The sequence below is a fragment of the Glandiceps talaboti genome, chromosome 11, assembly GCF_964340395.1.
Source record: "Glandiceps talaboti chromosome 11, keGlaTala1.1, whole genome shotgun sequence".
NCBI lineage: Eukaryota > Metazoa > Hemichordata > Enteropneusta > Spengelidae > Glandiceps > Glandiceps talaboti.
The window spans coordinates 22,741,685-22,765,241 of NC_135559.1; the positions used below are offsets into that span (position 1 = coordinate 22,741,685).

Consider the following 23,557-nt stretch of genomic DNA (forward strand, 5'->3'; position numbering starts at 1 on the left):
TTACCCTTTGAATATATTGTATAACATAATGTGAATCCACTATTACCCTTTGAATATATTGTATAACATAATGTGAATCCACTATTACCCTTTGAATATATTGTATAACATAATGTGAATCCACTATTACCCTTTGAATATATTGTATAACATAATGTGAATCCATTATTAACCTTTGAATATATTGTATAACATAATGTGAATCCACTATTACCCTTTGAATATATTGTATAACATAATGTGAATCCACTATTAACCTTTGAATATATTGTATAACATAATGTGAATCCACTATTACCCTTTGAATATATTGTATGACATAATATGAATCCACTATTAACCTTTGAATATATTGTATATAACATAATATGTTCCAACATACTTGGAATGTTAATGAGACTTAGATATTACAAAGTTGTCGTTTTCCTTACTTTTTTCCAGCTGAACAGACAAATAGAGATTGTACGTGATGATGCCAATGATCCAAATCCTGGAAGTACGGATGAAAGTGATACAGAAACTGACACATTGTCCAGCAGAAGAAGGTCAGTTAGTTTAGATCATAAACATTGTACATTGTACAGAAGATGGTCAGTTAGTTTAGATCATAAACTTTGTACATTGTACAGAAGATGGTCAGATAGTCTAGATCATAAACATTGTACATTGTACTTTGCATTGCAATGTTTATTTATTGTTAGCAAACTTACCAACTCTTTCCGTCTACTGTGGTTAATGGTTTAGACACCAGTCAATCTTAATTAAGATAGATGTCTTGTGTTGCAGCATTGTCTATAAAATAGTATTAGTGTGCTTGGTAACAGTCAGTCTAGATATTATCGTCTTGTATGTTACGACCTGTTATCAGATACCTCACTTGGTATTGGTTGTGTGAATTGAACTTTCCAAAGAGTGTAATTGTTTATTTACAAGGATCTTATCAAGAGTTTATCTTGAAAATCACTGTTGTGTGTATTCCTTTCATGCTGGTCATGTGAATTTCATTGTGTACACTGTCATGTAATGTTGTATACAAATAACATAGTTCAGCTATCAATAGAAGTGTCAAGTCATTCCTTCCTCTTAGAAATAACATTAATATGTCATGATGGGTAATTGAACAACACAGCAATATTGTAACCAGGCTAGTGTCTATAAGATGTAATGCTATTTGTTTTATGTTTATATTGCAAAGCAAAGGTAAGCCTGTCATCCCAATGACCTTTCCTGTTACATTGCAGGCATGTTATGAAAGAACTAATTGACACTGAGAGAGTTTATGTCAAAGAACTACTGAACATCATAGAAGGTTATGAATACCAAATTGACAACCCAGAATTACAACATTTAATACCTCCTTTATTGATTGGGAAAAAAGATGTCCTCTTTGCCAACCTGGACGACATTTATGATTTCCATAAAAGGTATGTTATCACATAAATTAAATGTTCTCTTTGCTCATCTGTCAGAAACAGTGCCAGTTAGTCTGTTGTCAGAAACAGTGCCAGTTAGTCTGTTGTCAGAAACAGTGCCAGTTAGTCTGTTGTCAGAAACAGTGCCAGTTAGTCTGTTGTCAGAAACAGTGCCAGTTAGTCTATTGTCAGAAACAGTGCCAGTTAGTCTATCGTCAGAAACAGTGCCAGTTAGTCTGTTGTCAGAAACAGTACCAGTTAGTCTGTTGTCACAAACAGTGCCAGTTAGTCTATTGTCAGAAACAGTGCCAGTTAGTCTGTTGTCAGAAACAGTGCCAGTTAGTCTGTTGTCAGAAACAGTGCCATTTAGTCTGTTGTCAGAAACAGTGCCAGTTAGCCCATTGTCAAAAATGCAAAGGCCAGTCAGCCCACTGTCAAAAATGCAAAGGCCAGTCAGCCCACTGTCAAAAATGCAAAGGCCAGTCAGCCCACTGTCAAAAATGCAAAAGCCAGTCAGCCTACTTTCAAAAACAAAGAGTCATACCTTTCACCTATAAATCTATTTGTTATATGATAATTTACATGGATGTCATAATTTTTTTACAGTGTGTTTTTAGTTGACCTTGAAAATTGCCGTGATACCCCACCATTGGTTGGTAGGTGTTTTGTTGCCAGGGTAAGTTATCAAGTATTAAAAATACCTACAGATAGCTTTGTTGACAATGTGACCAGAATTTTAAGCGTCTCAGGTCATCATCATGTATTACTGTTTTGATTGAACAGTCACAATAGCAGCAGTAACAAATAGCAACAGACACAAGTAGTTATGACAATCCCAATAGCAACAGTAACCAGTAGCAACAATCAAAAGTAGTTATGACAATACCAACACTCACAAGTAGTTATGACTCGACTATACCAATAGCAACAATCACAAGTAGTTTTGACAATTATAGTAATTTGATAGGGAATGTAATAATTTGAATACATCCATTGTAATTCTTAAACCCAGTATGTTATCTATTTCTTTGTCTTCAGAAAAATGAACTGGATAAACTATACAGTGTGTATTGTCAGAATAAACCACAGTCAGAAATATTGAGAAGAGAATGCGGAAATGACAACTTATTCTTTCAGGTTAGACAACTTACAATTTGATATTGACTGATGATCTCATGACAGGTGGTTGCCAAGTTATGATGGAGTCAAAGAATATTGATTGAAGGGGGGTGAATATGGACATATATTGACAGTTGATTCTTGTTAGTACAAACTCTCTTGTATTGAAAACCTGTTTACAACCAACACTAGTCGAAGGTACCGATCTCATAGCACTGTTTGCTATGTAAATCACAATGTTCAGAATGAACTCACTATAGTGAAAACCAGTTTACAACGAACTGATTTTCCATCAGAGAGCAATGGTTTTTGACACCAACAAAGAAAATTTTACTTTTATCGTAGTGCCACAACAAAATTAAACTTCACTGCCAACAAAAACACAGTTTTTCACACGTCAACAGTGTGAAATGTAGGCAGTATTTGTCAGATAAAAAAGTTAGTTATCTTTTAGAGAGTCAGATATTAAAAGTTAGTTATCTTTGAGAGAGTCAGATATTAAAGTTAGTTGTCTTTCAGAGAGTCAGATATTAAAAGTTACTATCTTTGAGAGAGTCAGATATTAAAAGTTAGTTGTCTTTCAGAGAGTCAGATATTAAAAGTTAGTTATCTTTCAGAGAGTCAGATATCAAAGTTAGTTGTCTTTCAGAGAGTCAGATATTAAAGTTAGTTATCTTTCAGAGAGTCAGATATTAAAGTTAGTTGTCTTTCAGAGAGTCAGATATTAAAGTTAGTTGTCTTTCAGAGAATCAGATATTAAAGTTAGTTATCGTTGAGAGAGTCAGATATTAAAAGTTAGTTGTCTTTCAGAGAATCAGATATTAAAGTTAGTTATCGTTGAGAGTCAGATATTAAAAGTTACTATCTTTGAGAGAGTCAGATATTAAAAGTTAGTTATCTTTCAGAGAGTCAGATATTAAAGTTAGTTATCTTCAGAGTCTGATATTAAAAGTTAGTTATCTTTGAGAGCCTCAGATATTAAAGTTAGTTATCTTTCAGAGAGTCAGATATTAAAGTTAATTATCTTTCAGAGTCAGATATTAAAGTTAGTTATCTTTCAGAGTCAGATATTAAAGTTAGTTGTCTTTCAGAGAGTCAGATATTAAAGTTAATTATCTTTCAGAGTCAGATATTAAAAGTTAGTTATCTTTCAGAGAGTCAGATATTAAAAGTTAGTTATCTTTCAGAGAGTCAGATATTAAAGTTAGTTATCTTCAGAGTCTGATATTAAAAGTTAGTTATCTTTGAGAGCCTCAGATATTAAAGTTAGTTATCTTTCAGAGAGTCAGATATTAAAGTTAATTATCTTTCAGAGTCAGATATTAAAGTTAGTTGTCTTTCAGAGAGTCAGATATTAAAGTTAATTATCTTTCAGAGTCAGATATTAAAAGTTAGTTATCTTTCAGAGAGTCAGATATTAAAGTTAGTTATCTTTCAGAGAGTCAGATATTAAAGTATGTTGTCTTTCAGAGAGTCAGATATTAAAGTTAGTTATCTTTCAGAGAGTCAGATATTAAAGTTAGTTATCTTTCAGAGAGTCAGATATTAAAGTTAATTATCTTTCAGAGTCAGATATTAAAAGTTAGTTATCTTTCAGAGAGTCAGATATTAAAGTTTGTTGTCTTTCAGAGAGTCAGATATTAAAGTTAGTTATCTTTCAGAGAGTCAGATGTTAAAGTTAGTTATCTTTCAGAGAGTCAGATATTAAAGTTAATTATCTTTCAGAGTCAGATATTAAAAGTTAGTTATCTTTCAGAGAGTCAAATATCAAAGTTAGTTAATTTTGAGAAAGAAAAAAGTGACATATCCATGGAAAGCAAATAAAAACACATTTTAAATTCACCTGCCTGTTTTTTTTTCCACTTCAAATGTATTTTAATAATTTGTAATGATTATAATTTGAATTGTGTTTTTTTTGTATTCATAGATACTTATAATACTGCGTAACACAAAATAACATTTGACCTTTCTCAGTATATGAATGTAACCTTTGACCTTGATTCTCATTAGTATAGGAATGTAACCTTTGACCTTGATTCTCATTAGTATAGGAATGTAACCTTTGACTTTGATTCTCATTAGTATAGGAATGTAACCTTTGACCTTGATTCTCATCAGTATAGGAATGTAACCTTTGACCTTGATTCTCATTAGTATAGGAATATAACCTTTGACTTTGATTCTCATTAGTATAGGAATGTAACCTTTGACTTTGATTCTCATTAGTATAGGAATGTAACCTTTGACTTTGATTCGCATTAGTATAGGAATGTAACCTTTGACCTTGATTCTCATTAGTATAGGAATGTAGCAAATGAGTTTGACTATTAATTCTTTTACAGGAATGTCAAAAATTATTACAACATCGACTACCTTTAAGTGCCTACCTATTAAAACCTGTACAACGAGTTACTAAGTACCAACTACTTCTCAAGGTAAGATAGTACAACGAGTTACTAAGTACCAACTACTTCTCAAGGTAAGATAGTACAACGAGTTACTAAGTACCAACTACTTCTCAAGGTAAGATAGTACAACGAGTTACTAAGTACCAACTACTTCTCAAGGTAAGATAGTACAACGAGTTACTAAGTACCAACTACTTCTCAAGGTAAGATAGTACAACGAGTTACTAAGTACCAACTACTTCTCAAGGTAAGATAGTACAACGAGTTACTAAGTACCAACTACTTCTCAAGGTAAGATAGTACAACGAGTTACTAAGTACCAACTACTTCTCAAGGTAAGATAGTACAACGAGTTACTAAGTACCAACTACTTCTCAAGGTAAGATAGTACAACGAGTTACTAAGTACCAACTACTTCTCAAGGTAAGATAGTACAACGAGTTACTAAGTACCAACTACTTCTCAAGGTAAGATAGTACAACGAGTTACTAAGTACCAACTACTTCTCAAGGTAAGATAGTTCAAGGTTGATTTTTCAATACTATTTTTGTGATAAAAATGACAGTTACTGAGATTAAGTCAGTGGATGATGTTTGTACACCTTTGTTCACCTGAGGTCACTGCAATGGTATCATGTGATTGGAAGTGTCCAGTAGGATAGTATCACAATGGCTTTTGTCTATCTAACTCTCTGTTTGAAATGGTTGACACTTTGATCAGCTTTGATATCATCTCCTAAATTTGTCACTTCATACTTGACACAGAAATCTAATTCACACTGCTTTGATGAGAACTGTAAAGGTCGAGAGAATGGTGTGCTGTTGCCAGACACAGGTGGAATTTTCGATTTATTATCACCACCACCACCACCACCACCACCACCACTGTTGTTCTGAACAGAGACCGTGATATTAAGGCTGCCACCAATTTCTGGTCAAATGACATAACGTGATGTCAATGTATTGATTATTTTCTATATCTGTGCATTTCTTGTAGGAAATGTTAAAATATTCCCACAATGAAGAAGGTTATGAAGCATTGCAGGATGCTCTTGATACAATGTTACATGTACTTAAATATGTCAATGATTCTATGCATCAACTACGAATTACTGGATTTGATGTAAGTACCAACAAACCAAGAGTGTTTGTTTGTTTGTTTGTTTGTTTGTTTGTTTGTTTGTTTGTATGTATAGAGTTGTTCCAATGATTTTGAATTCAGATGTTGTGTGTACCTACATGTAGTGATGTTTGTCTAACAGTTTTAATCAAGTTTAAATATATTATAATTAAAGTGGTCATATAGATAACTAATTAAAGTGGTCATATAGATAACTAATTAAAGTGGTCATATAGATAACTAATTAAAGTGGTCATATAGATAACTAATTAAAGTGGTAATATAGATAACTAATTAAAGTGGTCATATAGATAACTAATTAAAGTGGTCATATAGATAACTAATTAAAGTGGTCATATAGATAACTAATTAAAGTGGTCATATAGATAACTACTTAAAGTGGTCATATAGATAACTAATTAAAGTGGTCATATAGATAACTAATTAAAGTGGTCATATAGATAACTACTTAAAGTGGTCATATAGATAACTAATTAAAGTGGTCATATAGATAACTAATTAAAGTGGTCATATAGATAACTAATTAAAGTGGTCATATTAGATAACTAATCCTAATCCATACAACAACTTTAAAGGTAAGATTCACAAGTCAATCTCAAACTTCATTCACTGGCAAGTCAAACTACATTCCAGCTAAAGCAATGAAAAAAGTATGTGATGTTTATTAACGCTGCCATAAAGATGTTGCCATGACAACCCAATTTGTTTTTAGTCACAAGTGACCTGATTTTCATGTGGTGACTTACCTAATATTTCATTCATGAGTTGACTTACCTAATATTTCATTCATGTGTTGACTTACCTAATATTTCATTCATTTGTTGACTTACCTAATATTTCATTCATGTGTTGACTTACCTAATATTTCATTCATTTGTTGACTTACCTAATATTTCATTCATGTGTTGACTTACCTAATATTTCATTCATGTGTTGACTTACCTAATATTTCATTCATGTGTTGACTTACCTAATATTTCATTCATGTGTTGACTTACCTAATATTTCATTCATGTGTTGACTTACCTAATATTTCATTCATGTGTTGACTTACCTAATATTTCATTCATTTGTTTCTTGTATTATTTTACAGGGTAATCTTTTAGAACAGGGAAAGCTGTTGATGCAAGGATCCTTCAATGTGTGGCTAGAACACAAAAAGAATAACATCCGAGATCTTCGATTTAAACCAATGCAGAGGCACCTCTTTCTGTATGAAAAATCTGTGTTGTTTTGTAAAAAACGGGATGATGAAGGCCCTATGGATAAAACTACATACAGTTATAAGAATAGTATTAAGGTTGGTAACTAAGCAACCATCAAGCCAATCTTCACACATCTTGATGTGTCACTTTGTGTCATTCCAACACATCTTAATATGTCACTTTGTGTCACTCACATTTTCACATCATTTTGTGTCACTTACACATTTTCATGTGCCTTAATTTTTATATTGTAGATGACTGAGTATGGAATGACAGAAAATGTCAAAACTGACAAAAGAAAGTTTGAATTATGGTGTCATGGTAGATCAGAAGTGTATGTAATTCAGGTAACTATAAAGAGCTGAGTTCCCAGTGTATTCTACTACTTGCTTGTATTGTCATTTCTATTACTGCTGTTTTCCGAACCCCTTTTCTATTGTGAATCGTCCACAGTATACTATAAGTGTACAACACTTAGTTGATATAACTATAGCTATGTATACTATAAGTGTACAACACTTAGTTGATATAACTATAGCTATGTATACTATAAGTGTGCAACACTTAGTTGATATAACTATAGCTATGTATACTATAAGTGTACAACACTCAGTTGATATAACTATAGCTATGTATACTATAAGTGTACAACACTTAGTTGATATAACTATAGCTATGTATACTATAAGTGTACAACACTTAGTTGATATAACTATAGCTATGTATACTATAAGTGTGCAACACTTAGTTGATATAACTATAGCTATGTATACTATAAGTGTACAACACTCAGTTGATATAACTATAGCTATGTATACTATAAGTGTACAACACTTAGTTGATATAACTATAGCTATGTATACTATAAGTGTACAACACTTAGTTGATATAACTATAGCTATGTATACGATAAGTGTACAACACTTAGTTGATATAACTATAGCTATGTATACTACAAGTGTGCAACACTTAGTTGATATAACTATAGCTATGTATACTATAAGTGTACAACACTTAGTTGATATAACTACAGCTATGTATACTATAAGTGTCCACAATACAATACAATACAATACAATACAATACAATACAATACAATACAATACATACCCTCTTGAATTAAGTAGCTATTGTCATCAATTTCAGGCTCCAACTGCTGACATTAAATGTCATTGGGTGAGAGAGATCAGAAGAGTTTTACAAAGTCAGTTTGAAGTCGCTAAAGGTATGATTAATACTAATACTATTAATACTAGTTTTTAGCACAACTGAAATGAAGTTCACTAGTGTCATAGGAATGGAAAATGTGTGTGTGTGTGGGGGGGGGGGGGGGTGTATGTGGGTGGGTGTATGGGTGTGGGTGTGTGTGTTAATGTGTGTGTGTTAATGTGTGTGTGTTAATGTGTGTGTGAGGGTGTGTGTGTGTGTTTTAGGTCTAAAAATGGGAGTTTTTTGTCAAAAAGTTATATCTCAAAAGCTACTTGGTGGATGGGGGGGGGGGGGGCTGAAATTTGGTGTAGGTGTTATTCTGCAGATGTTGTATATCACATGACGAAACTGGTGTTAGCAACCATGATCACACCCTTAGCAACGGCCAAATGTCATTATGTTTTGCCAAGTAACATTAGGTGAGCAAGTCAACAATCATTCAGAAAATGTATGCAAATATGCTTATGACATATGACTATGACAATATCAAATGACAGTGTATATTGCCAAGATAACAACAGGGATAGGTAGGCATAGATATATACATCAAAAATTGATGTATATATGCCTTGACACAAGACCATGACCATATAGCAGCAACCAAATGATGGTGTATAACAAAATGTGTTGAAATACTTACTATGTTTACCTTTCATTGTATTCAGCTACAAGGAGAAGATCATCAACAGACAGAGTTATACAGAATATACAGAATGCAAATTCTAGTCAACTATCACCGTCACCTCGAACCCTCCACAGGTGAGTCATATTTATTTAGTCATCTGTCAAATCATCCACTCTCCAATTTCAGTGTAGCAGTGTTTTTATATATTTTAATCATTTTGTCCACAGAGTACAGTCAGCCAAATCATCCAATGGTAATGGTAATGTTGTGAGGAGACCAAGGAGTACTGGTAATTGCAGTCCAGCCACCGACAGACAAAATGCTAATGCACTGCCACCTTCACCATTACCACCTCTTGAGGGCGCTGTAGGCCCAGACAGTGACAATGAAGGAGGCTGGTCAACTGATGAGTTTACTGATGAAGATGGCAGTGTTGGAGATAGGAATAGTACTGGCAAGGTGAGATTTACTGCTTCATCAATTTGATAGACAGTATGTCATTATACAATAGCTAAGGTACAACTGTAGTTAGCATAAAAGGTACAACTGTAGTTAGCATAAAAGGTACAACTGTAGTTAGCATAAAAGGTTTTTAACACATTATACAATGTATTAGATACAAATGAGTTTAGAAGATATTCTGTTCCCGGTGACGTGGTTTCAGTTGTACTTGAATATACAGCAAGTAGTGTAAGTTGTTGGTATATAAATTTATACATCAGGCTGTCATCATATATATCACATCATATATCAAAGCCTATGATTATGTCATGTATCATAATTATATAATATCATGTCATATATCATATCATAGCATATTTTTATATAACCCCACAAAATCAATGTTATTTTTATATCATGCTGCTCCCAGTATTCTTCCATGGACTACTACAATTCCAAGCCGGTAGGTGAGAATTTGTAGTCTGCAGAATGATACGAGGAGCATTATGATGTAAACCTAACATTGATTTCATACATTGTACTTACATTAAACTTAGATCTCTCTCTACATTGTACTTACATTAAACTTAGATCTCTCTACATTGTACTTACATTAAACTTAGATCTCTCTCTACATTGTACTTACATTAAACTTAGATCTCTCTACATTGTACTTACATTAAACTGAGATCTCTCTCTCTACATTGTACTTACATTAAACTGAGATCTCTCTCTCTACATTGTACTTACATTAAACTTAGATCGATCTCTCTCTACATTGTATTTACATTAAACTTACATCTCTCTCTCTACATTGTACTTACATTAAACTTAGATCTCTCTCTACATTGTACTTACATTAAACTTAGATCTCTCTCTACATTGTACTTACATTAAACTGAGATCTCTCTCTCTACATTGTATTTACATTAAACTTAGATCGATCTCTCTCTACATTGTACTTACATTAAACTGAGATCTCTCTCTCTACATTGTACTTACATTAAACTTAGATCTCTCTACATTGTACTTACATTAAACTTAGATCTCTCTCTGCATTGTATTTACATTAAACTTAGATCTCTCTCTACATTGTACTTACATTAAACTTAGATCTCTCACTACATTGTACTTACATTAAACTTAGATCTCTCTACATTGTACTTACATTAAACTTAGATCTCTCTCTACATTGTACTTACATTAAACTTAGATCTCTCTACATTGTACTTACATTAAACTTAGATCTCTCTACATTGTACTTACATTAAACTTAGATCTCTCTCTACATTGTACTTACATTAAACTTAGATCTCTCTACATTGTACTTACATTAAACTTAGATCTCTCTACATTGTACTTACATTAAACTTAGATCTCTCTCTACATTGTACTTACATTAAACTTAGATCTCTCTCTACATTGTACTTACATTAAACTTAGATCTCTCTCTACATTGTACTTACATTAAACTTAGATCTCTCTCTGCATTGTATTTACATTAAACTTAGATCGATCTCTCTCTACATTGTATTTACATTAAACTTAGATCTCTCTCTACATTGTACTTACATTAAACTTAGATCTCTCTCTCTCTGCATTGTATTTACATTAAACTTAGATCGATCTCTCTATACATTGTACTTACATTAAACTTAGATCTCTCTCTCTGCATTGTATTTACATTAAACTTAGATCTCTCTACATTGTACTTACATTAAACTTAGATCTCTCTCTACATTGTATTTACATTAAACTTAGATCTCTCTCTACACTACTTACATTAATCTTAGATCTCTCTCTACATTGTACTTACATTAAACTTAGATCTCTCTCTCTACATTGTACTTACATTAAACTGAGATCTCTCTACATTGTACTTACATTAAACTTAGATCTCTCACTACATTGTACTACATTAAACAGATCTCTCTCTACATTGTACTCACATTAAACTTACATCTCTCTCTACATTGTACTTACATTAAACTTAGATCTCTCTGCATTGTACTTACATTAAACTTAGATCTCTCTCTACATTGTACTTACATTAAACTTAGATCTATCACTACATTGTACTTACATTAAACTTTGATCTCTCTCTACATTGTACTTACATTAAACTTAGATCTCTCTCTCTACATTGTACTTACATTAAACTTAGATCTCTCTACATTGTACTTACATTAAACTTACATCTCTCACTACATTGTACTTACATTAAACTGAGATCTCTCTCTACATTGTACTCACATTAAACTTACATCTCTCTCTACATTGTACTTACATTAAACTTAGATCTCTCTGCATTGTACTTACATTAAACTTAGATCTATCACTACATTGTACTTACATTAAACTTAGATCTCTCACTACATTGTACTTACATTAAACTGAGATCTCTCTCTACATTGCACTTACATTAAACTTAGATCTCTCACTACATTGTACTTACATTAAACTTAGATCTCTCTCTACATTGTACTTACATTAAACTTAGATCTCTCTACATTGTACTTACATTAAACTTAGATCTCTCTCTACATTGTACTTACATTAAACTTAGATCTCTCTCTACATTGTACTTACATTAAACTTACATCTCTCTACATTGTACTTACATTAAACTTAGATCTCTCACTACATTGTACTTACAGTAAACTGAGATCTCTCTCTACATTGTACTTACATTAAACTTAGATCTCTCTCTACATTGTACTTACATTAAACTTAGATCTCTCTCTACATTGTACTTACATTAAACTTAGATCTCTCTCTGCATTGTACTTACATTAAACTTAGATCTCTCTACATTGTACTTACATTAAACTTAGATCTCTCACTACATTGTACTATATTAAACTTAGATCTCTCTCTATATTGTACTTACATTAAACTTAGATCTCTCTACATTGTACTTACATTAAACTTAGATCTCTCTCTACATTGTACTTACATTAAACTTCTATCTCTCTCTACATTGTACTTACATTAAACTTACATCTCTCTACATTGTACTTACATTAAACTTACATCTCTCTCTACATTGTACTTACATTAAACTTAGATCTCTCTCTCTGCATTGTACTTACATTAAACTTAGATCTCGCTCTACATTGTACTTACATTAAACTTAGATCTCTCACTACATTGTACTTACATTAAACTGAGATCTCTCTGTACATTGTACTCACATTAAACTTACATCTCTCTCTACATTGTACTTACATTAAACTTAGATCTCTCACTACATTGTACTTACATTAAACTTAGATCTCTCTCTACATTGTACTTACATTAAACTTAGATCTCTCTCTGCATTGTACTTACATTAAACTTAGATCTCTCTACATTGTACTTACATTAAACTTAGATCTCTCACTACATTGTACTTACATTAAACTTAGATCTCTCTCTACATTGTACTTACATTAAACTTAGATCTCTCTACATTGTACTTACATTAAACTTCGATCTCTCTCTACATTGTACTTACATTAAACTTTGATCTCTCTCTACATTGTACTTACATTAAACTTACATCTCTCTACATTGTACTTACATTAAACTTAGATCTCTCACTACATTGTACTTACATTAAACTGAGATCTCTCTCTACATTGTACTTACATTAAACTGAGATCTCTCTCTACATTGTACTTACATTAAACTTAGATCTCTCTCTACATTGTACTTACATTAAACTTAGATCTCTCTCTGCATTGTACTTACATTAAACTGAGATCTCTCTCTACATTGTACTTACATTAAACTTAGATCTCTCACTACATTGTACTTACATTAAACTTAGATCTCTCTCTACATTGTACTTACATTAAACTTAGATCTCTCTACATTGTACTTACATTAAACTTAGATCTCTCACTACATTGTACTTACATTAAACTTAGATCTCTCTCTGCATTGTACTTACATTAAACTTAGATCTCTCTACATTGTACTTACATTAAACTTAGATCTCTCACTACAGTGTACTTACATTAAACTTAGATCTCTCTCTGCATTGTACTTACATTAAACTTAGATCTCTCTACATTGTACTTACATTAAACTTAGATCTCTCACTACATTGTACTTACATTAAACTTAGATCTCTCTCTACATTGTACTTACATTAAACTTAGATCTCTCTACATTGTACTTACATTAAACTTAGATCTCTCTCTACATTGTACTTACATTAAACTTCTATCTCTCTCTACATTGTACTTACATTAAACTTACATCTCTCTACATTGTACTTACATTAAACTTACATCTCTCTCTACATTGTACTTACATTAAACTTAGATCTCTCTCTCTGCATTGTACTTACATTAAACTTAGATCTCGCTCTACATTGTACTTACATTAAACTTAGATCTCTCACTACATTGTACTTACATTAAACTGAGATCTCTCTGTACATTGTACTCACATTAAACTTACATCTCTCTCTACATTGTACTTACATTAAACTTAGATCTCTCACTACATTGTACTTACATTAAACTTAGATCTCTCTCTACATTGTACTTACATTAAACTTAGATCTCTCTCTGCATTGTACTTACATTAAACTTAGATCTCGCTCTACATTGTACTTACATTAAACTTAGATCTCTCACTACATTGTACTTACATTAAACTTAGATCTCTCTCTACATTGTACTTACATTAAACTTAGATCTCTCTACATTGTACTTACATTAAACTTCGATCTCTCTCTACATTGTACTTACATTAAACTTCGATCTCTCTCTACATTGTACTTACATTAAACTTACATCTCTCTACATTGTACTTACATTAAACTTAGATCTTTCACTACATTGTACTTACATTAAACTGAGATCTCTCTCTATATTGTACTTACATTAAACTGAGATCTCTCTCTACATTGTACTTACATTAAACTTAGATCTCTCTCTACATTGTACTTACATTAAACTTAGATCTCTCTCTGCATTGTACTTACATTAAACTTAGATCTCTCTACATTGTACTTACATTAAACTTAGATCTCTCACTACATTGTACTTACATTAAACTTAGATCTCTCTCTACATTGTACTTACATTAAACTTAGATCTCTCTACATTGTACTTACATTAAACTTAGATCTCTCTCTACATTGTACTTACATTAAACTTCTATCTCTCTCTACATTGTACTTACATTAAACTTAGATCTCGCTCTACATTGTACTTACATTAAACTTAGATCTCTCACTACATTGTACTTACATTAAACTGAGATCTCTCTCTACATTGTACTTACATTAAACTTAGATCTCTCTCTACATTGTACTCACATTAAACTTACATCTCTCTCTACATTGTACTTACATTAAACTTAGATCTCTCACTACATTGTACTTACATTAAACTTAGATCTCTCTCTACATTGTACTTACATTAAACTTAGATCTCTCACTACATTGTACTTACATTAAACTTAGATCTCGCTCTACATTGTACTTACATTAAACTTACATCTCTCTCTACATTGTACTTACATTAAACTTAGATCTCTCTCTCTGCATTGTACTTACATTAAACTTAGATCTCGCTCTACATTGTACTTACATTAAACTTAGATCTCTCTCTACATTGTACTCACATTAAACTTACATCTCTCTCTACATTGTACTTACATTAAACTTAGATCTCTCACTACATTGTACTTACATTAAACTTAGATCTCTCTCTACATTGTACTTACATTAAACTTAGATCTCTCTCTACATTGTACTTACATTAAACTTAGATCTCTCTACATTGTACTTACATTAAACTTAGATCTCTCTACATTGTACTTACATTAAACTTAGATCTCTCCACATTGCTTTTTACAGACAATTGCAATGAACCAATACATAGTGCTATCAGAATATAACAAAATTGAAGATACTGAGCTGTCCGTCAAAGAAGGCGACACTGTCCGAGTTTTGAAAGTTGGTAATGATGGCTGGTGGTTTGTGAGGCATTCCCCATCAAATCAACAAGGCTGGGTTCCTGCCAGCTATTTAGAATCATTAGCTAAGAGAGCATCAAGATCTAGTACATCTATGGCAAGTCAAAGCAGTGGTAGTGGAATTACGATCAATTTATAAATAGAGTCTAGGTCAAAGGTCAAAGTCAAGTATTAGGAGAACTTTGACTATACTTCAAATATAAAGACAACACTGTACTGTTAGCCATTTTAAATAGCTTGTAATATATGTCACCAATTTTGTCCTAATAGAAAGGGTTTGATTCTTTATTCTATTAGTCTGTATAGATTACTTCTACAGATAAATCCAAAGCATTGGTAAGCATATCAAATGCATTGGTAAGCATATCAAATGCATTGGTAAGCATATCAAATGCATTGGTAAGCATATCAAATGCATTGGTATAAAATGCATTGGTAAGCATATCAGAAGCATTGGTATAAAATGCATTGGTAAGCATATCAAATGCATTGGTATAAAATGCATTGGTAGGCATACAAATACATTGGTAGGCTTATCAAATGTAGTGATAAGCCTACCGAAAGCATCGGTAGGCATACAAAATGCATTTGTAGGCATACTAAATGCATTGATAGGCATATTAAATGTATTGGTAGGGATATCAAATACATTGGTAGGCTTATCAGATGCATTAGTGGACATATCAAATGCATATTTTGCCTTACGTAATGCACTGAATAGCACGTCTAATGCATTTTGTAATACACATATTGTATACAGTCACTTACCATTTTGTAAGGTATTTTTTATTAGTGTAGGTGGTCGAAGAAAACAATCGCTATGTAGAGCCTGTGTATTAGCAGGGATAGTAAACCATGGCTGCCATTCTTACATGTACAACATGTTACATACTTATCCTGACTTGTGATAGTGCTATGAGGCTTAGATCAGTTGTTTGTCATCTGTAGTTTATGAATTTGTTGATTTAATTGTACCATCAAATTAGAAGATAAAGTTGAATGCAATATTGTTGCTGTTATTCAGTACTTCATCTCACCACAGAGAAATCATAGGTTGTTTTGTCTAGATGGGTAAAAAGAAGACATATACTCTGTCGATCGATTGATTGATTGATTGATTGATTGATTGATTGATTGATTGATTGATTCTTTCTTTGGTTAATGGGTAAGGGTAATCTAAATCTATATTCAAGACTTTATTCTAGACACTTTTCAATGTGCAATATTATATTATATTATATTATGAATTCTATCAAAAAGAGAAGTTAAGACAGCTGTAAATACAGACTATGTATGTAGACTTATAGAAATAATGTTAAAGGTCAAGGTTTAATGACAGGTCAAAGTTCACAGATAACTTTAGGTCAAAGTTCACTAGCAGTTGTACATCAAAGTTCATCAACACCATATACCCTGAATTATAGCTATGTAAGTTTTATTTGTGATTATTTTTTTTGCTATTTTGTGCAAGCTGGAAGTGTTCAAATAAGTGAAATTTATGACATTTTTAGCTCCGCTGTCAGTAACAGCTGAGCGGCGCTTAAGGGTTAGGTCGATTATCCGTCAGCGTCTGTCGTCAACTTTTTCTATTTTCAACTTCTTCTCCGAAACCGACAGTCAGAATACTTTGAAATTTGGTGTACATGTCCCTTGGGTTGGCCATTCAAGCCAAGTTGATTTGTGCCATTTTCTGCATTATTGTCAAAAATGATATTCTCATCAACTCCTTCTCAAATACTACTTGTCAGATTGCTTTGATATCTGGCATGTAGATGCGCAGAGGGTAGCTTACTCAGATTTGTTAATTTCAAGTCAGCACATATTCTTTTCTATTTTTTTAATTTTCTTTTTGTATTTTTTGAACAAGTGAATTCAATGATGCATGCGCATTTGATTTCAGCACACTAAGCTGAAGTAAGCAGCCACTTTTCAACAGACACCATTGAGGGCAGACAATAAGCAATGTAATACTGTAAACCAGGAAATCTTTTGCTAAAGACTTATTTTTGCTAATTTCGCTAGAAAACAAAAGAAGTGTTCCGAGTGTAGGAATGTTTATATAATTGTTTAATTTGAATCAAAATGTCACAATAACTGGATTTCTGATCATATGGCGTGATCATGATTGTGTATTCAATCATAGACAGTCTATGATTCCATGTAGCCTGTAGGTTAACATTGTAATGTACAGTTGATAGACGGTCTATGATAATAATAATAATCTTTTATTTGTCCAAATAAATTCGGAAATTTGTTGAATGGTCGCCGCAGAGCAGCGCCCTAGTGCCCTAGTGTTGAAGAAGCAGGAGGAAACCGGAGTGCCCGGGGAAAACCTGCGTTGTTCGGCAGGGTCAAACTGAGCATCACCCTTCTTACATGCAGACCTAGTTAAATTTTAAATCAAACCCAGCCAACACCAGGCGGGTTCGAACCCAGACTGCAGAGGTAAGAGGCGTACGAGCTAACCGCTCGGCCACCGACAACCCACGATACCATGAAGCCTGTAGGTTGACATTGTAATGTACAGTTGATAGACAGTCTATGATTCCATGTAGCCTGTAGGTTGACATTGTAACATACAGTTGATAGACTGTCTATGATTCCATGTAGCCTGTAGGTTGACATTGTAACGTACAGTTGATAGACAGTCTATGATTCCATGTAGCCTGTAGGTTGACATTGTAATGTACAGTTGATAGACAGTCTATGATTCCATGTAGCCTGTAGGTTGACATTGTAACGTACAGTTAATAGACAGTCTATGATTCCATGTAGCCTGTAGGTTGACATTGTAACATACAGTTGATAGACAGTCTGTTATTCCATGTAGCCTGTAGGTTGACATTGTATAAATGTACAGTTGATGGAGTTGAAATTAGGGGTAAAAATAGATTTTTTTGTAAAATGACGACTATAATGTAACAGTACAATATTTTACCAACTTTCTGTGTGAAATGTGTTCTGTAGTGTGTGTGAGTCATCACATGAAACCACTAACCATTTTATTACTTTGCTAAAACAAAACTGCATAGTGGAAGAGCTGAACGACTTCTACATGTTACAAAAAACAAAACAAAAACAGCGAAGCTATTCTGACCGATAGGTCGCTTGTCTAATTTACATACTTAGTATATAGCTATAGCCATGCTTCACAGACTTGCTGATAACAAGATTAGATATTTTATTTAAAGTGTAATATAGTATTATTCAATTTTATGGTCTTCCAATAGTATAATTATTATAGCTTGAATTTTTTTTACTACTTTTTCAGAAGACAAACAAATAAGAAATGGTGTGCTAGAAATAATAGCAGTGTAGTCTAAAGTAATCATCAAATTCCGAAATGTACATTCTATTCAATGACTTGTCATTTTCCTTATGTCATAGATTGTGAGGTAATGGCACAGTTCCATCCACACCTGATTAATATGCTGTGTGTACATTTAATGTTTTTGTACAACAATATATAATACAGTATATATATCAGTACATTGTGTTCATACTTGCCATTAAAATTTTAGCAAAAAGAGAAGATATATGTATTGAGAGTAAGAAATAATGATACATGGACCAAAGTCAAAATCTACCTCAGTCATAGAATTACCAGTAACACCCTATTCTACAATTTTCTCCAGATACTCCACCCTCTCCCTCCCCACCTCTCACTATTCCACCCTCTCCCCACCTCTCACATTTTGGGCATGTTATAGACATGATAACACATAGTTGTCATCAGTCAGCCAGCATTCTCCACTTCATCATAGACACTACACATGTATGGTTTATGATTTGCATGCACAGCAAACTATTGGTTGTCAAAATAGGTAAGCATGCCAAAGGTCAACATTGACAGGTCACTACTTGTTAGAGGTCAATTAGATAGGTCAAAGTTCACCTGCTTTGTGTATATGGCGGAGGTTAATTTTGACAGGTCACAGGTCACAAAAATTGAAAGATGAACTGCCACATTGCTAAATATCAAAGGTTAATTTTTACAGGTACAGCATGTCTACCTATACTAGTTGTGAAAGTATCCAGAAATTCAGATTTTTAATTTCTTTGTTTTATAAACATTGCTGATTTTATGTACATACCAATCAAAGATTTTGTAATTGACATGTTTGTTACTTACCTTGTTTTTCATTCTTTGATCAATCTTTATTTTTTCACACATAGTGTAATTTTATTTACATGATGAACGTTTGAAATTGTTGATGACATAGGTCTTGTAGAAACCATGGCAACAACTTGATGCCATACTGATTAATGATTAATGTCTCCATTATTTGTAGTGTCACATTACAAACAAACTTATAGTAACTTTTTCAAGTGTGCATGCTTTCAGTTGTCCACAAATTTAGAGATTTTCCTGAGTCAAATTTTTGATGACACTTTCTAGTACATCATTCACTTACTAACAACATCCTTGGTTGATTTACATGTATCAAGTGATAAACTGTAATGTCCTTTTTATTTGCCTACAAAGTCATTGAAAAGTGTTGTGTGTTGTATATTTGATGTCAAATTTCAATTATTCCAAAATGTGAATCTGAAATATTTCAAAATGAAGGTCTAGATTGACAAGGTGCAGAATGTTTAAATGGTGAACAGTAAAATAGATTTCTACATTTAACTAAGTTAATCATATTGATGTAGATTTGTATGATATCAACATACCAAATATTACAATTACTGCTTATCAATTGTGTACACATTGTATTGAAGTCTGTGTGAACAGTATTAAGTCCATGTGGACCACCTCAGAGCTATGTGGACAACAGTAGGTACCAGGCTCCATGTCTAGAGCTCTATAGGATCTATGTGGACAGCACTATAGGGTCCATGGTACATGTGGGGAGCAGTTGTGGTCCCTGTGGACAGCATTAGGTGTTCATGTGGACAGCACTAGGGTCCAGGGTACATGTAGACAGCATTAAGGTTCATGTTGATTGCATTCCAATTTTTTACACTGTGTATAAGGTCCATGCATTGATGCATTCCAAAATAACAAAGGTAATTGTCCTTTTATGTGAAACTTAATTTATCAAGAATTTCTATTACATGGTACATTGTACTCCCAATTTCATGTGCAATATATAAAGCTTTATTATCTTATAGTATATAGTTACTAGTTGTAGTGCCACTTTACATCTTGCCAATATAGAGCAAGACTTGTCCAAGGTCAACATCTAATATTGTTAAATTTTATTTTTTATCATAAGATATTTCAAATACTGAGGCAAGCAAGGGATTTCAAAGTTAGGTCATTATGTACACTCGATGTACTTATGCCAATCAAATGTTTGTTGAGCAGAATTGTTGTTTGAATGAATACAGTTCTCATATTTTCAAATCGTGGCATTTTGATTCATTCACATCAAAAGATAACATAGAAAAGTGTCAGTAACAATGATACATTTGAACAGGGTTCTCTATAACATGTGCACAGTTGGACAGGGTTCACTGTTATATGGGTACAGTTTAGACAGGGTTCACTGTTATATCGGTACAGTTTGGACAGGGTTCACTGTTATATCGGTACAGTTTGGACAGGGTTCACTATAATATGCATACAGGTTGGACAGGGTTCATTGTTATATGGGTACAGTTTAGAAAGGGTTCACTGTTATATGGGTACAGTTTAGAAAGGATTGTATGGCAGTGAACCTGTTGAGACCTGTTACAAATTTCCTATTTTGCCAATATCATTCAGAAGATGGTTATTATGTAGAATTAAAGATGAATGGTAAACCATACTGTGATCTTTCAGTATTAAGTACTCAATATAATATTTTCAATTCCTTAAATGAAACCACATACAAAACATAACTTTTTGAGTGACCAATTTTACAGATTAGTTTCTGTTTGTTGCTTAATGTTGAACAGATTTCGTCAGCTAAAAATGCATTCTTTTATAATATGATTCTGTGCTTGTATTAAAATAAATGTTGACTAAAACAATCTCTCGCATTAAAAAAATATGCTAGTATTACTGTACGTAACTGTTACAAACCAAGTTATATTGATAGCAAGCAACAATCAGATGATAGTATGACAAAACACTCAATGTAACACATCAGAACATTTCTCTGTACAGTGTAAAGTGGGACCACTGCAATTAACATGAACAGGTGTAAACCAGTATATGTAAATTAGTTATGAACTATTTCCAATTTATCATAGTCTTTATGTACAGAAACACAAGCAGCTTCTAAAGTTGTCTTTATTGTTGGAGGCAGTGGTTGCTAAGGAAAATGAACAAATGATTATTTGTTTGTTAGTGTTTCCTCAATAAAATCCAACCAAAATAATGATGTTCTATTTGTGTTTTGTGTTTTGTTCCCCTGTCTACAATTGATACAATCATTACTAATTGGTTTACATTAAAATCTCGGTATCTGTAACCCGGGTTCATACATCCTGAAATTTCAAAGAACTCCTGGAAATGCCTGGAATTCCTGGAAAATATGATCAACTCCTGGAAACTCCTTGAAAATTGATTAACTGCACAACTGACATATGAACTTGACTGGTCAACACTCCTGGTGTTGAGAGTAAAACTTCCAAGTGACCAAAGTTGATTGAAATACTCAAAAGTCCTGGAATGTAACATATATTTACTGTTACTAAGTTATGGAAATCATCAGAAACATCCACCACAGTAAGACTACAAAGAAAGGGATAAGTGGTTATGTCTATCTGTTTCTATGCATGTATATATGTAAAAGATAGTTACAGCTAAAGTGAATTTTATTTGGGGGGGGGGGGGTTACCATGTTTTTGAAAATGGCAGTAGGGTGGTCATCCTGTTTTGAAAATTTTGGATGGGGGGGGGGGGGTGATTGTGTTTTGGATTTTAATGGAAGAAATCAATCCATTTCTACAGTGGCATGGCCTTGTCTGAACTGCAGTATTTGTTCTTGTCCCTGTTTCTACAGTGGCATGGCCTTGTCTGAACTGCGGTATTTGTTCTAGTCCCTGTTTCTACAGTGGCATGGCCTTGTCTGAACTGCGCTATTTGTTCTTGTCCCTGTTTCTACAGTGGCATGGCCTTGTCTGAACTGCGCTATTTGTTCTAGTCCCTGTTTCTACAGTGGCATGGCCTTGTCTGAACTGCGCTATTTGTTCTTGTCCCTGTTTCTACAGTGGCATGGCCTTGTCTGAACTGCGCTATTTGTTCTAGTCCCTGTTTCTACAGTGGCATGGCCTTGTCTGAACTGCGCTATTTGTTCTAGTCCCTGTTTCTACAGTGGCATGGCCTTGTCTCAACTGCGCTATTTGTTCTTGTCCCTGTTTCTACAGTGGCATGGCCTTGTCTCAACTGTGGTATTTGTTCTTGTCCCTGTTTCTACAGTGGCATGGCCTTGTCTCAACTGCAGTATTTGTTCTAGTCCCTGTTTCTACAGTGGCATGGCCTTGTCTGAACTGCGCTATTTGTTCTTGTCCCTGTTTCTACAGTGGCATGGCCTTGTCTGAACTGCGCTATTTGTTCTAGTCCCTGTTTCTACAGTGGCATGGCCTTGTCTGAACTGCGCTATTTGTTCTAGTCCCTGTTTCTACAGTGGCATGGCCTTGTCTCAACTGCGCTATTTGTTCTTGTCCCTGTTTCTACAGTGGCATGGCCTTGTCTGAACTGCAGTATTTGTTCTTGTCCCTGTTTCTACAGTGGCATGGCCTTGTCTCAACTGCAGTATTTGTTCTTGTCCCTGTTTCTACAGTGGCATGGCCTTGTCTGAACTGCAGTATTTGTTCTTGTCCCTGTTTCTACAGTGGCATGGCCTTGTCTCAACTGCGGTATTTGTTCTTGTCCCTGTTTCTACAGTGGCATGGCCTTGTCTCAACTGCAGTATTTGTTCTTGTCCCTGTTTCATACCTATTTTCATTTACTAGCAGAATAACGAGGGATTCAAGAGTTTTAATTGATCAAGTGAGTTATTTAAGGATTGAATATTAAGATGACCACAGGTGAGGTGAGGAGTGTCTCATAGTTGATGGTTGATGTCTTCAGCAGGTGGCAACAGC

At 33.4% G+C, this 23,557-nt stretch overlaps 1 protein-coding gene across 1 annotated transcript in view; it reads left to right on the top strand.

The window, feature by feature from the left end:
- LOC144441976 (guanine nucleotide exchange factor DBS-like) overlaps positions 1-15,731 on the top strand; it is a 55,774-nt gene extending 40,043 nt beyond the window's left edge. Inside the window, exons 12-23 of the mRNA XM_078131246.1 lie at positions 442-545; positions 1,242-1,424; positions 2,019-2,088; positions 2,451-2,549; positions 4,874-4,966; positions 5,936-6,061; positions 7,173-7,379; positions 7,539-7,631; positions 8,431-8,509; positions 9,159-9,245; positions 9,357-9,550; positions 15,393-15,731. Of these exons, the coding sequence (XP_077987372.1) occupies positions 442-545; positions 1,242-1,424; positions 2,019-2,088; positions 2,451-2,549; positions 4,874-4,966; positions 5,936-6,061; positions 7,173-7,379; positions 7,539-7,631; positions 8,431-8,509; positions 9,159-9,245; positions 9,357-9,550; positions 15,393-15,674 (1,617 nt within the window). The 3' untranslated portion in view covers positions 15,675-15,731. The remainder of the gene's footprint in view (positions 1-441; positions 546-1,241; positions 1,425-2,018; positions 2,089-2,450; positions 2,550-4,873; positions 4,967-5,935; positions 6,062-7,172; positions 7,380-7,538; positions 7,632-8,430; positions 8,510-9,158; positions 9,246-9,356; positions 9,551-15,392) is intronic.
- Positions 15,732-23,557: the final 7,826 nt, after the last annotated feature.